Source organism: Lactuca virosa, chromosome 8 (genome assembly GCF_052849685.1).
Source record: "Lactuca virosa cultivar CGN04683 chromosome 8, Lactuca_virosa_CGN04683_v6, whole genome shotgun sequence".
Classification (NCBI taxonomy): Eukaryota; Viridiplantae; Streptophyta; class Magnoliopsida; order Asterales; family Asteraceae; genus Lactuca; species Lactuca virosa.
Window position 1 is genome coordinate 223,102,524 of NC_136433.1, and position 16,352 is coordinate 223,118,875.

At 37.1% G+C, this 16,352-nt stretch overlaps 1 protein-coding gene across 1 annotated transcript; it reads right to left on the minus strand.

The window, feature by feature from the left end:
• Window positions 1-409: 409 nt before the first annotated feature.
• Window positions 410-2,547, minus strand: ANNAT4 (annexin 4). The gene is made up of 6 exons (XM_079069344.1): window positions 2,412-2,547; window positions 2,124-2,296; window positions 1,732-1,950; window positions 1,332-1,556; window positions 1,038-1,109; window positions 410-884 (listed from the first exon to the last, which is right to left on the minus strand). Exons 1-6 carry the CDS (start codon window positions 2,509-2,511, stop codon window positions 669-671), a joined length of 1,005 nt encoding a protein of 334 aa, XP_078925470.1. The 5' UTR covers window positions 2,512-2,547; the 3' UTR covers window positions 410-668.
• Window positions 2,548-16,352: the final 13,805 nt, after the last annotated feature.

A 16,352-nucleotide genomic window follows, 5' to 3' on the forward strand; every position in this document is an offset into this window, starting at 1 on the left:
AGAATCTTGAATAACACCATAAAAGTAAGGCTTATCCGTACAACTCACCAACTAGCAGATATTTTCATGATACCATTGCCACGACACATGGTTTTACCAATTATGTCAATGATGGCTTTGAAAACCATTTTTCAAAGCTCATCTTAAAGAGGGGATATTGGAGTTACAAAATACACATTTTGTTAACCAAAGTTATGGTTAGTTAGTTTAGTTAAGATTCAATTAAATTAACTAATATTGTTAGATGGTGTCTAATAGCATTAGTTGGGTAGCTTTATCATTATGTACATATAGATTATTTTGATGCTTAATGGAATAAGAAAGCGTGTCATTTTCTCTTTCATTTACTCTGATAATACAAAGAGAATGGTAGAAGATCGTTCAAGATCTTTCCTTTAAGAAGAAAAAATTTATAGAACTTTATTATTAATTTGCGGCGAACATGCACTCTTAAACAGAAGTGTACCAAGGCAAGCATAAACACAGGCTTTGGCTGTTGCTTGTATCGTTTTTCAAGGTTACAAACTCATGCAGTAAAAGAACAAGACAACTCGGAAATTGTGATTGGAAAATTGACATTAAATGAATTTAAAACCAACAGATTAAATCTCTCAAAGCATAACTTTTTAGCGATATACGCTTTGCTTGGTCCTCATCATTATCAAACCTTACTTTGTCTCTTCTCTTGAGATTAATGTAAGTAGAAAATCCTTATAGTTTCCATTAGCTACAACCTTAATTTTTTCTGACAATGTGATCGCATACTTGTGTTGATATACCTCTTTGATATTCTTCATATCAACGTCAGCTCGGGTAACGATCACCCTTGTAAGACCTTCCCTTGTGTTCTCATCAGCTTCTTTCACCATAGCTGCTTCCATAACCTATGATGGCCATTTATAAGAAGTTAAACACAGTACTACAAATAAAGATAATTTCCGAAGGCTAAACCCACTCTATGTGATGATCGCCCTTCTGATTTTTATTCATAATTTATAACGATCAAACTCTAGGAAGTGAATTAAGTAAAGTCAAACCTTGCAAAAGTAAGTAGGTGGTGCACATATGCATTGCACTGTGTCTTTCAAGCTCTCGTTTGTCCCAAGATCCTGCAGAATGGTGGTTTATAGGATTGTTAGATATCTTCAAAGGATATGGATATACTTATAGATTCTGGGTCAAAACAATTCGACAAGCTGGAAAACAGAATCTATATATCATTCCATGGTTGTTAGGTTGTGGATCTTGTGGCAAAAAATATTATGCCATTAGTGTTAACAGGAACAAATACTAATTAATATTAGCACACAGGCTTTAGTTTGCAAACTGACCACGTCAATAGAGTTGGCACTGATTTTTTTGTAATGCTGGAACAATGACATGATGTGGAGCTTGCTTCTAATTGCTAGTATTGTCACTACGTCATCATCCAAGAGAGGGTTTTTCTTATCGGCATTTTTCAAAGCTTCAAAGACTATTTTCGCCTCAGATTTTGCGAGTTCTTCATTCACCTTTGTGCCTTCGTAACGATATGCACTTACCAATGCTACGAACAGCTGTTTGTTAATATACACCAACAACACATAGGGAATCAGGATTCACTTTAGTTTTGCTAAAAGGAGAAGAAAGAAATGGAAGAAAACAACTATACATGATTGTCTACTATGTTAGTTTTCCTATTATAAGAATACCATAGTATTGAAAGTTATAGAAAGCTATATTTATAATGACCTTGCGTTCAGTGGTGGTGATATAAGAAGCAACATCTTCTTCAACAGAACGTTCATAGATGGAGTGATAAGCCCTTCTTGCACCCAGTAGCTCTTCTGAAGATCGTGTGCATGCAATTTCTACGATGACGTTGTTGGATTTGGGGCCATCTAACAATGCATCCTTAATCAAACGTGCATCCCTTTCCCATGGGTGCATCGTCCACAGTACCAATGCACTCTAGTAACAATTAAAAAGATATATACTTGTAAATTACTATGCTCACAATCGTAATTAAGCGAACTGTTGGTGTCTTTTACATATGAATTGAACTTCATTAAGCAACCACAAAAATCATAAAAAACGAGTTAATTGCTTGATGATGAGAAGATACGTAACATCAATATACTTACTTTAAAGCGTAAAAAGTCGTTCTTGAGTTGATTGATTTGATGCTCAACCAGTTTTTCAAATGACCTTTCATCCTCACCAAAGAAACGTGAAGTTCCTAACCTGAAAGATTTTAGCTGATTTGCATCCCACTTCCCCAGAATGGATATAAGCGACTTCTCATCAATTCCAAGTCCTACAAATTAACATAACTTTGTTATTATTACTGGAAAAAGAAACTTGATTATCCATGAATTAAAATGTGCAAAAGGATGATACTAAATGATGAAAATGAATAAAAAGGGAGAAACCTGAGAAAGCTTCGTTGACAACTCCAAGTTCTTCCGAAAAGGCCATTAAAGAAAGAGAGGGAGACGGAAGGCTAGAGATTAGTTTGTGTTTGCTGATCATATTCAAGTCCCATTTATATGCGTTCTTTTTGTCATTGATGCATTAAGAATTCTGATTTCATTTATTTTTAATTGACAATCTAGAACTAGTCCATTTTGTAGAGTGGAAGCTTTTTAAATGGGAGATTTCGGTTCTCACTTGGACGCAAAAAAATTAATTAACTTGATGAATGTAATTTGTAACCACTAGAAAAAGACGATATTTATATAACTCAAAAGGTTAAAAAGAAATAAAGACATAGGACGTATTGATTTGTTCATATTCATAGTAAGCGACTTTTATTTCATTTTTTATTAAACCGGAGGCCACGACAAAGTGAAAATTTTGGGATTTGAACCCAAATCTACTCCATTATTTTATACAAAATAATCACCACTACGCCATGATGCCATGAGAACAGTTTTTTTCATCGTATTAGCCTAAACGGTGTGGCGAGTGGGTTTGCCGGCGGCAATCGCATGTGACTCTTTTTATCGCTGGTGAACACCGACCTGTGACACCGTTTTGGCCTGCGGCATAATGCCACAAGTGAATTTCTACCACCCAAAATGTGACGGTTGCATTGTGGGGATTGCATTGGCTGTTAGAAAGAAATGTGATTTTTTTTTCATTGATAAATCCATCACCACATTTTAGTCATATGCAAAAATTGTCAAAAATGATAAAATCTTATGTGAAGCCTATGTATCATATTTTTACCATAGACAAAACAACCACCGTATCCTTTATCCTTACACTTATATTCTAAATGGAAGATGTTGCATGACTTGAATACAAAATACATTTTTTTTTGGAAATGGAACTTCCATAACAAGGGTTTTTGGGTCCGCTTTCGTGCACCGATTAATCTTTTGCTGCGAACATGAGGTCATGCTTGGTGCCCTAGAGTCAATACAGACGAACCTCAATGGTCACAATGGCTGAGTAGTGTTATGATTCACCGATTATCCATCATATTTTCCACATGTGTTATCAAGTCACCACAACCCAAACAGTTATATTTTTTTTACTGTTATAACTAGGTATATTTGTTAAAGTGTAATACCATATTAGATTAAAAAAGTAATGTTATATTCAAATAGATTATTAAATATATAATGCTAAATTAATTAATAACATAAAATTGAATGTAAAATCATGTGATATAGAATATTTTTGAAGTTGAATATAATTGCCTTCTAGAAATAAAATTATATAGCTGTCAATTTATTTATTTATATATATATTATATATAGACTTTATTGAGCATGTTGATTCACGTGGTTTGTTTTTTATTTTTTTCATTTTTTTAGTTAGTTAGTCTCATCCACATTGAGAAACATATACTAGCTGGCCACGTTTCATGCCTAATTAGTAATTATATACTTAATACTTAGAATTAATTTTGGTAATATAAAATAGAATTTTCGTAATATAAAATAAAAGGTTTATGAAACATAGTTGATAGCTAATTTTATCAATATTGTATAATAATTAGTTTTTTCCGAACAATCAAAAGCTTTTATTAAGAAAAACATGCAAGGAGTTAGCCGCGATACAAGAGCTTAAGTTGTTTTAGGGCGTGTTCGGCACGGAGCTTTTGGGAGCGTTTGAGAACTTGTAGCTTCTAGCGTTTGACAAAACACTCCGTTTGAACAGAAAGCCTTGTTTGGCACTACAAACTTCTACCGTTTAGTTTAATCAAAACGCTCCAAATCCAAATGCTACTTCATGTAGCGTTTAACAAAACGCTACAAGCTACAAGCTACCCGCCACCCGCTACAAGCTACGCGCTACCAGCTAATTTTGCCGAACACGCCCTTAGCCAGTTTTCCAAGAAACTTATTACAATGACACGAAAGTATAAAAGAGAAATTGTCATAACAAGATCAAACATACATTCCAAGCCCATCCCATCTTCTCTAAAAACTCAACCACTTCGATGCATCCAAATTAGTCGTCCAACAATTAAAACAATCATGTCAAACCATTGCTTGCGTAAACTTGGATGCCCGACAAAATTCAACAACCATATAACAACACACAAATCTGAAGGAACAAACTCTGTAATTACCAATAATGCTGAATCTTCGACCATAGGCTTTGAGTCGTAGAACAAGGATAAAATATGCCCTTGACCGATTTGCTTTCCAGATTGTAAAACATACACGAAAGAGAATGTGAATTCACACCATGATTGTCTAAGTTATCTCTTATTGCTAAGAGATTCAAAGGCACTCTCCGAGACAAAACGTCAACTTTAATTAGTACAAATTTGGTCAATTTTGTAAATATATCCGGTATCACATAACTACTATCCAAAAAGTAATGAACGGTAGAGACCAAAAACAACATGAATGCATGATCCATCTAAATCCCAAGATAAAGAATCCTCCAAAATCATGAGAGTGAATCATGCAAGAAAATCTTTCAGATTATTCACAGTCATCTTCTCACATCCCAAACATATGTTCCTTCTCCTATCAAAACTCAACATGAGGAAGTTATGATTTTTCGAAGTTTCAGTTTAGCAGTAGACAGCTAAAAACTCGAATTTTAGATCGAGTGATTTTTAGCTGGCACAACCTAAACGAGAATCGAAGGTCTCATAAATAGTAGCACAACGGTAAAAAGTCTGACGAAAACGGACGTCGGATGAAGAAGTTATGAATTTTTAACGGATTTCCTGTCCCGGTCTATTAAAAATAATAATATAAAAATTAAAATCAAAATTAGCCAATGAAATCTAAACGGAAGTTGTAGAGCGTAATTTTACCTACGCGTGCATATAAAGAACGTCAAAAACAGAGCTCATATGCGAAAGTTATGGATTTTAGAAGTTTTTGCACAAAAATCGAGAAAATTCACATAGTCACGTTTTTGCCACGTCACCCTCGCTTAGAACGTGCCACGTGTCTGAAATCAGTGAGTCATGCGAGCCACGTGGCGAAACCTGCTGAGTCATCTGAAGACGTGTCGCGATCCTTCCGAGTCCGAAGCCGCGGTCCACTAAGAATCCGACGCGTGCCCTTTGGTGCGTGTCCGAACCCTCGCAAGGCTGCCACGAACCATCCCTACTTCGGACTTAGACCTCGGTCCAGTAAGAAGAGGACAGCAAGCCTTCGCACGTGCAGCCCTCGTGCGAGCCATCCCCTGCGAGCTTCGGATCTGCGACGCGTGGCTTCTTCTCAGCGGTTGGATCAGGAGGCTCGCTCCTATAAATAGGAGGGTGCGAGACCTCCCAGGTATACTTTGGAAAATTGCCTATTTTAGCCCCTAAACTTATATTTCTTTCATATTAACATCCCCCGAAGCCCCGGTATCGATTATAACCCCTGGAATACGCAACGAAGTGCCTGTGAAGCCCGGAATATTTTATCTTTTCGGTTTTGAAGCCCGACTTTTCGCAGAGCCCGGTTTCTCAATAAAACTCCCGGTTTTATTAGAAACGATCGTTTTAGGAAACGAATTGCTGCCCGATTTTCATTAAATCATGTGAGTGTATAGTCACTTTCATCTTACACATAGATATAAAGTATTTTATATAAAATACGTGTTATGTGTATATATGTTGTTTGTTTGTTCGAGATGGGTGTTGAATGAATGTTTTATACATGTTTAAAATGATTTAAAATGTATATATATTTTATCTTCGAATATGTTGGGTAAAACATGGGTAGATAAAGTATGAGGGATAGAAGTACAGTATAGATGTACGTTGGTAGCTATGAATTTAGTACAGTATAGATGTACGTTGGTAGCTACAGATTTAGTATGTTGGCAGCTATGGACTTAGTGCATGTTGTATAAACCTTGGCGACGATGTGATTTCGTGCCTATTTGACATAAATTGTTGAAGGAAAACAATGTTGTCACCCCGATGTTTGTTTTATTTGTACATAAATTGCTAAGGAAAAGCAGTGTTGTCACCACGTTGGTTGTTTTATTTGACATAAATTGCTGAGGAAAGCAATGTTGTCACCATACTGATTGTTTTATGTCAGGTGGTCTTATTTGACATAAATTGCTGAAGAAAGCAATGTTGTCACCTATTGTTGGTTGTTTTATTTGACATAAATTGCTGAGGGAAAAGCAATGTTGTCACCCCGGTGTTTGCCTTATTTGACATAAATTGCTGAAGAAAGAAATGTTGTCACCTTATTGGTCGTTTTGTGTTAGGTTGTCTTGTTTGACATAAATTGCTGAGGAAAGCAGTGTTGTCACCACATTGGTTGCCTTATTTGACATAATTGCTGAGGAACTCCCGAAGCAATGTTGTCACCCCTAATGAAAATCCTTAGGCTAGGTCCCTTGTGATAGTTGTTTTAGGGACGTAAGGTGAGGATAACGGGAATGGGTAATTAGGGTTGTTTTTGGTTGATGAAACTTAATAAATTATTTGTTGATTGATAAACTCAAAGAGTTTATTATTTAATGTGGGTTGAAAACCCTATATGCTCACCAGGCTTCCAAGCCTGACCCACTCAGCTTTTTATGATTACAGGTAGTGGACCCCGAGCATAGTCGGATGATGATGATGAGTGATTTTGGATTATAGGCCAGTAGTTATAAATAACTGTTGTAAGGCTTATAATGTCTTGTTTATGCTTTTGATCTGTATCGGAACATGACATCCCGAGGTTTTGATATAAAAGGAAATTATATATTTCTTAAAGAAAGGTTTTAACAAACTTTTATCATGTTTTGTTTTGGGGACCAATTCCGCGACATCTTTTAAAAAGATTTCTCTGATTTTATTTTAAAAAGCATAAACGAAATCAGTCTTTTCTAGCCGTGAAATTGGGGATGTCACAATTGGGGCCCGAAGATCAACAAGCAATTGTTTAATCCAACTGATGAGATTGGATCCATGAAAAACAACCAAGCCATATTGGGATCGACTATCATCACGACCGAAATTCCATCCACCGTCTGAATAAGCATGAAGTGATTTTGTTGAAGTTGGTTTGAAGTGAAGACAGTGAGTAATCATTCCTTTTAGATACAGTAGGATACATTTTATAGAATGATTATTAGTTGGTGAATGCATGAATTGACACAAACAATTCACAAAATATGCAATATCCGGACGTATGATAACAACATATTATAGATGTTAGCCTAATAAGATTTTGGGCTTTATTTTGTATTGGGTGTTATGATTGGGCCTTTTCGCTAGGAAATCCTAATTAGCTTGTCTATATATTATGTTTTTCCCTTTCATTGTATTTGTACTTCTCTTTGATAATAATACGAAACCCTAGCCGTTATATGTCTTTCACTTGTTAGTTTACATGGTATCAGAGTTCGGTTGATTATCTGTACTTTTTAAATTTTGGGGGCGAGTTACTGTTCATCGGCGTTTTTGGTGCATTCTTGAAGAAGGAGTACATTGGAGAAACAAGTGTGAGCTCCAAGCTTTGTAGATCCAGACTTTGCACTTGATCACCAATCTCCAGAAGGTATAGAGCTTGCATTTTGATGTTCCATATGTCAGATTTAGTTAGCTCATAGATTTTATGCTTTTTTCCCTTAATCGTGGTTCTTGTGAGTATAGGTAACTCAAGAACATTTGAGTGCCTCCTTCTGATGTTTTGAGGATATTAATTCATAAAAATGAGAGCTTGGGCACTCTTATCCATCCATGCATGAGTTCTTGAACAATAGATAACTTTATGGACCTAGGTTTTGGTATTATGCTCTTTGTGACCATGAAAATGGATAAAGTTAGAGACTTAATCCATTAAGACATTTAATTAGATCACATTGAGGACTTTGAGAGTTTGGCTTACTGTATTAAGAGATTAATAGAAGTTTTTGGGATCGGGGGCACTATGCAGGGTGTAATCTCGGTACGCAAGGCGTAGATTAGTTACACAGGGCGTAAGTCAACTTACGGTTGGCCGTTGACTTTTTGGCTAGTTTGACCTTTCGCGGGCCAGTCATTTCCTTGATTATTAATTAGGATTTTATTTTGGATATGTTTAGCAAGAGTAGGCTTGATATTGTCGGCTTGATTGAGTGGTTTGTCTTGTCTTTAGGATTGAGGTGACTTATCCTCACCTTACTTGTGAGTCGAAGGCACCAATGTCGGCCTACTAGGTTATTTTATGTATCCTTATGTATAGGATGCTGTTATGTTGTAGGGATTTGTTAGATTGATAGATCTTTAAGATTACAAGTACTTGTTGGTTATTGTTTATCTGTTTCATATGTCGACATAGTTTGGTTAGGTAGAGGAAATACTGCTTTGTGTTGTATGCCAACCAACTCTAGAGCAATCCAGTCATAAGCTGAGGGCCGAGAGGGCGTTCCAATCATATGCTGTCAGCTCAGGAGCAATCCAATCATATTTGAGGGTCGGGAAGGCATTCTAGTGTTATGTTGTGGGCTCCATTCATAAGTTGAAGGTCGGAAGGGCATTCCTGTCATATGTTGTGGGCTCTGGGGCAATCTGGTCGGGAGACTGTGGGCCCAGGGGCAATCCTGTTTTATATTTTGGGGCCTAGTATGCATGTACTGTTTATATATATATATATATATATATATATTGTTGTGTAAGGTATTTTGGGGGAACTCACTAAGCTTCGTGCTTACCCAGTTGTTTGCAATTGTTTTTCAGGTACCAATTGTGATTGAGGGAAGGTGAAGGCGTGATCGTACACATCATCCTGATGATTTATACTTGAGATCTTATTTGATACTATGACTCTATGGATTTGATTTGGAAACAATGATTGATAATCTTATGGTTTTATGAAAACACTTTTAATAAAAATGACAATTTTTGGCATGGCTTTTATGATCTTACAAGTTGGTATTAGAGCCTTGGTTTGAGAGAATTGGATGAACACTTGTGTTATTCTAGACTCAAACTATGGATCTACAAAATATTTTTCCTAATTAACTTTAAAATAACTAAAGGAGAGGTTGTGATGTGTACAATCAACTAGAACTCAAGGAAAGTTATTTTTGAAGATACCCACACTTATTTTATTTGTAATGGTGATATGTTAGAAATGCATGCTAGAAGTTAGAATAAAGATCTGCTTAGGATTGCATGATAAAATGCCTATTAAGAGAGATGCCTATTAGGGAAGATACATATTGATGCCTTGTTGCATGTATAGTTCTTCTACTTGAATGTTGCTTCCTTTGTGCTTTGTGCTTTACATGTACAGTTCTTCTACTTGAATGTTGCTTCCTAGGAAGTGATTTAGTGTGGGTGGTATGTTGTTTAGCGGGTATTGGGAGTATTATTATGATTGGATGGCCTAGAGGACCCGATATGATTCTTGAGGAAATTATGGATAGGTGTTGAAGGTTGTATTGGGCTCGTATTACTGAAAGTGCATCATATATACTCAAATCAAGGAAAATCACGGGAAATCTAGGAAGTCAACAGGGGACTTATGTGTGGTTTTCTATATAGCAGGTAAAGTGTGATGAATTAATGATGACATTTTGGTTATGATTTGACATATTGGTCTTGGTTAATAGGATGTTGGTTCCTGGACGGGGAGCAGAGTCCTATGAGATTAATGTGGACAACCAGGACTATGCGATTGGATTACCACTGAGGTTTCATATATTTTACTGGAAGAATTGCCTGGTATCATTGGACAAATCACTGATAGACTGATTGTTAAGTTTGAGGAGCGAACTTCATCCATTCGGACTGTGGAAGAGACTATTGAGACGACTAGGGGGAGAGATCTTGATGTGGGAGCGCGTCAAGGTAAGTGAAAGCGGGAATATGATTCAACATTTTTAGTAGTGGGAAAAAAGTTCAATGTTACTAACCAGGGTACTGGAAGTAGAAGGGACTTAGACATTTGTGGCAAGTGTGGGGGAACTTACGGGTTTTCTTGCCACAAGTTCAAATGCTACAAGTATAGAGAGAAAGGACATGTCATCCGTGATTACAAGAAGGGTCAGACGTGTTTTCATTGTCACCAGCCGTGTTATCTCAAATCCGACTGTCTTGCATGGGTAGCGGAGGGAGTGCAAGCCCTGACACCCATCGTCCGATAGGAGGTCAAGGTTGAGTCGCAAGAAATCATATGTATGAATTTTGATCTTCAGTTTTATCTAGAATGGATATGTACCTGATTAGTGTGGTGTCAACAAATGGATAGTGATGTGTATAGTTAGTATGTTATACCTATTATCTTAGCATTTGAAGGTTTTAATCGATCAGGGACTCAACCTTCGGGGTGATTCGTAAATCAAAAGGTATATGGATCTTTCTTATAGGGTTGGAAGATTTAATGTTTGGAAAGTTTTAGACGTCTCCATCTAAGGCTCAAGATTTCTTTGCGATTGTTGGTTATTTATTATTCAAAGAATTGTCATATGCCATTTTACATACCAAGAGTCGTGTTTAGAGGGTACTTGGATGAACCGGTTTTAGAATTTGATGTAGAAGACGTCGGCCAATGAGGGAGTAATCCATGAGTGGAGGAAGACTGAGTGTTCAGCTTGAAGGATCAGCAACCATATTGATTTTGATGGTTCCAGCATAATGGGTCGGAGGAAGATGCAGTGTAAGTTCATTAGATTTTTAGTATTCGAGAATGTTGAGATTTTTAATGGCGGTGAGGATTAAGGGATTGGTCAGAACACGGGTGCAGGGTGAGTTGCTATCAGGTTCATACTTTCAAGGTTCTACGTGTGCTCCTTGCGTCGGAAGCTTCTAGACAATATATTTTTGTAGCCGGTTGTCCCTTCTGGGACAACGAAATAGAGTTAAGAGGAGCGTATGTTGCTCAGTTTGAATTTGAGTTAAAGGGTTGGTTAGCCCATTGAACCAATAACTATCATTAGTAAAGGTAGAGCTATTGTTGATTTACCAACCTACTTCAGGGTGTAGTGGATGCACTTTCATGGAAGGTCCTCATATCTATGTGGAACGTTGACCAATTTCATGGAAGGGCCTTATATCTACGTGGAATCTAATTTTGGCGGATCGTGCGAGTAGGGTTGCAAAGGAGTCAATCGGATCTCAGTTCTGATAGCATTCAGGTTAATTATGGAGTTTTCCTTCAAACAGGAAGTTTGGTTCAATCAGTTGAGCATTTGCAGGATCTATTCGATTATTTAAGTCTGGGATATTACTTTGAGAAAGTTTTATGGTAGGAATGTTTATTAATATGAATTTAATCATAAGTTGGAAATCTTAGGGTCTTGTCGCTATGGATTATGGACATATAGTGCAATTCTTGAAATTTTTAGGGAGTGGCTAATTCCAAGTAGGGTAGAACCGTTTGGGAGAATTGAAAATATTTTCAAATGTGGATCAACATGAAGTTTCGTATCTCAGGACTGGAGCATAGATGATTTCTGGTTATGGTATGAGTCAAGGTTCAAACAAGGAATAGTGTTCATTGGTCTGTTGTAATCAAGGAAGGAAAGGTTAAGGATTCAGTTTATCTCGTTTGGGGACATGAAGCAGAGGTAGGGGCGCCTTTTAGACTCGTGGCTATGTTCAGGTTGAGAGTTGTTTTAGGACCTCTCTTTCTGTTCTTGTTTGATGAAGGATCTGGGGTTTGAAGCACGAACGGATTGCATGATAGGGTCCAGCAGGCTTGGTGTGACATTATTGGACTAGGTGTCTAAGCCCATAACTATAATTGGTATGTATTTGACCCGATAGTAGTATCGTCCTTTTGGGTTGCCTTCACCATAGCAATATGATAGGATGAGTTTTGGAGAAAAATGTTAATTAATTATTTATTAATATATTATAAGAATAATATATTAATTGAGAAATCATATTATTTAATTAGTATTGATCAGAAATTAATTTGGAATTAATTTAGTGATCAAAAGAGACTGATTAAAAGAATGGGGACTGATTATCTAAATCAGTAACAATTGTATTTTGGGCTAATGGATCCTATTGGTATAAGATGGACGAAAATCTATTGGGATCCCTTAGAGTTTTCATCCAAGGATTGCCATATGGGGGTCCATATGTTGCTTAGGGCCTGAGCAAGGGAAATTAGGGTTTCCAGTTAGAAAACCCTAGCCGCTCAGCTATATAAGGAACCCCTAGGTTCCAGTTTTCGGCGATGCATTCTTAGACAACCCTTTGGCTGAAAATGGTGAAGCTCCATAACCTTTCTCCTTCATCCTCATTGCTAGTGGTGTTTGTGACTCCAATAGAGGTGCAACAGTTTAGGCACTAAGCTCTTGAAGGTCAAGATCAAGCAATCAACATGAAAAGTATTCTTCTAACTCTTGTTTTATTCATTGAATCCGAAAATATTTATGCTAGATTAGGGTTTTGCTTTGGAAAATTATTATGCATGTATAACTTGAGAAAAACCTAGATCCAAAGCAATTAGGATTACATGTACACCATAGGAATGTTGTAATGCTCAAAACCCATCAGTGGTATCAGAGCATAGAGTGTTTTTCTGTTATATTTTGACGCTATTGTGTTTTTCAAAGCTGGAACAAAAATCGATTTTTTGCTTCTGACTGCAGAACTCGACGAGTCCTAAGATGGAGTCGACGAGTTGGACGTACTCGACGAGTCCATGCCCTGACTCGACGACTTGGTTCGTCAGATGGCAGATTTTTCGGATTTCAAGCCTAAATTATTTAAGGATCATTACTTTAAATTGTTTTAACTATTAAAATTCTAATTTTCTATTATGGTAATGATTATCCTCATCTAGTTGGAAGATTCTGATCAAATTTTAAGATAAAGTCCAAAATTATATTATTAGTTTAATTATTTAAAATTTGATCTAGAAGTTTTGAAAAGTTTCAATATTTGCCCTCAAGTTTTGGAATTTAAAATTTGATTAAAAGTATTAATTTTGAAATATTAAATTCTAAAACCCTAGTGTTTTAAAAGTTTAAAATACAACCCTTATACTATTGTAATATTAAAAGCTTAATACTTATATATATATATATATATATATATATATATATATATATATATATATATATATATATATATATATATATAAGATGAGTCAGTCTTACCGTTAGTGGGCCTCATTCACAAGCCGATTTATAAGGGTGGTGGGGGGGATTATAAGGAAACTGCCTAAAAATGGCGGTTGAATGGGTGTCCACTCTCACCCACCGCTTCCTTGATTGGCGGAGGGGTCGTTAGTCGAACGGGTAGGATAGGACATTATTTCCTCATTAATAAGTATAATGAATGTTATAAAGTAACTAAATTTTTTTATAAATTCCGAATCTTAGTTACTTTAGGAAAATGTGAAAATGATGCTACTGCTTGAGATTGCACTTTGCACCTTGCTAAGTCGCTAGTGGAGCATGTGTGGTTAACCGGCACACTAACTTGGACTAACAAGGGTGGCAAAGGGTAGCTCGAGAATTATCATAGATCAATGGAGCGTGTGTGGTTAACCGGCACATTGATTAGGTGGTAAATGACATCGATAGTGCCAAGCTAATTTGCATGGTTATTCACACCTTAGTTGTGATCCTCGGTATCCCAGTCACAAACTTGAAGGGCATAATCGAGATTAAACATGCCATTGAAAAGTTCAATGAATCTCAAAGTAATCTAGGAATTTCATTTCATTTAAAACCTAATTGTTCATTTTGTTTTTCGTGGTGGAATTGGTAAATCGTCATTTACTTACCTTCATATAATTTGCAATTGGATTACTGCATCCCTCTTCCGAATTGTGAATTATAGTGTTGGGTCTTAGCCTTAATATTTCATCTGGGTGTTATATTAAGGATTGATTATCTAATCTAAACTTTGTTCCTTTTCTTTTTCAGATGTCTGACTCAAACAACGCTTCCGGCTCAAACTCCAACTCCTCACGGTCCTTTTCTCTTTTGAACATTTGTGGGAGGGTCACTTTTGATTGGTCCAATTTCAATGATTGGATCCATAACATTCGCATGGCCCTTCGAAACAAGGAGAAAGAAGATGCCCTTGACGAAAAGCTCAAAGAGATAGATGAAACCAAAGCTTCTGCTGAAGAAATAGTTGAGTATAGGGCTCACAAAAAAGACGCGACAAAGGTGCCGTGTATAATGGTAGCCACTATGACTCCTGAGCTCCAGCGGTTCTATGAGGACTACTCGCCTTACGAGATGTGCCAAGATTTGATGGAAAAGTACCATCAAAGTGCGTGTCAAGAAAGGTACAAGATTGTCGCCTCGTTGATAATGACCAAGATGAAAAATGGAGAGTCCATCACAAGCCACTTGCAAAGGATGCAAAGGTATATGGATCGTCTACTCAAGTTGAATGTAAAATTTTACGAATAGTTGGCGATTGATATCATTCTCCACTCCTTACCTCCTTGTTATGATTAGTTCAAGATGACTTATCATATGAACAAGGAGGAAGTCACCTTGAGCAAACTTCAAGGTCTGTTAAGAATTGCTGAAAGTGGACTGAAAGGCAAAGCTATCGAGTCTACCCATACTGTTGCTGCCCCCGTCCTCACTATAGGACATGGAAAAGGGAAGAAGAGGAAAGCTCCCTCTAAGAGCCACAAGGGAAAGTCCCATGATGGATCCTCTTCAAATGCATCCAAAGGTAAAACAGGTTCTGCCACTTCCTCATCCGATCCTAAAGAAGCACGGTGCTTCCACTATAACGACAAGGGGTACGAAGTTGCCCGAAATATTGCAGGACATCAAGGATGGGAAGATAAAGCCCTCCTTCGCAGGTATTTATACTATTCAATCTAATAACTCATCACATGCTAGTTCTTGGGTCCTTGATACAGGATGTGGTTTTCACATTTGTTCTGATTTACAGGGGCTAAGAAGAAGTAGAGATGTGGAGCATGGGAAGATGAACCTGATAATGGGGAATAGGAAATCGTCACATGTCACCAAGATCGGGATTTATTCCTTAGTTCTTAGTAGTGGGTTAGGATTAGAGTTGAATGATTGTTGCTACTCGTCAGAGATGACGAGGAATATTATTTCTTTTCATGTTTTATACAGACAAGGTTTTAGATTTTCATTTAATAATGAAATGGGTTCTATTAATGCTTTCTATAATGGTACTTTATATTTTGAAGCATTGCTTTGTAATGGTGTATATGAAACTGTGATGGTTATAGATAACTTAGGAAATAATGTGTTGCACATCGATTCGTCTAATGGTTTAGACAAGGCATGCTTGTGGCATTGTCGTCTTGGACATGTCAACAAGAAGTGCATTGCCCAACTCCAAAAGGATGGAGTATTGGAGTCGTTTGACCTAAAGTCGGATGACACGTGCGAATATTGTTTACTTAGAAAGATGACTAAATCACCTTTCACTGGAACTTCTGAAAGAGGAAGGATTGTTGGATCTCATACACACCGATGTGTGTGGGCCCTCCAGATCCACCATAAGGGATGCTAACTGCTTCTATGTTATGTTCACCGACAATTATAGCAGATATGGGTATATCTACTTAATCAATCACAAGTCGGAAACCTTTGAAAAGATCAAAGAGTTTAAACAACAAGTGGAGAATCAATTGGGCAGGAATATAAAGATGCTCAAATCCGATAGGGGTGGTGAGTATCTTAGTATCGAGTTCCACGACTATCTTAAGGAATGTGGAATTGTTTCACAATTAACGCCACCTAGGACACCGCAGCTTAATTGTGTGGCTGAGAGGCGCCATAGAACCTTGTTGGACATGGTTCGTTCCATGATGAGTCGAACTTTGTTACCTATCTCATTTTCGGGGTATGCCTTAGAGACTGCCGCCTATATCCTTAATCTAGTCCCAACTAAGAAGGTTGCCAAAACACCTCACGAGATGTGGACAGGGAAGGTTCCCTCGTTGGCACATATCAAGGTTTGGGGTTGCGAGGCTTTCGCAAGACGAGAGACTTATGACAAGCTT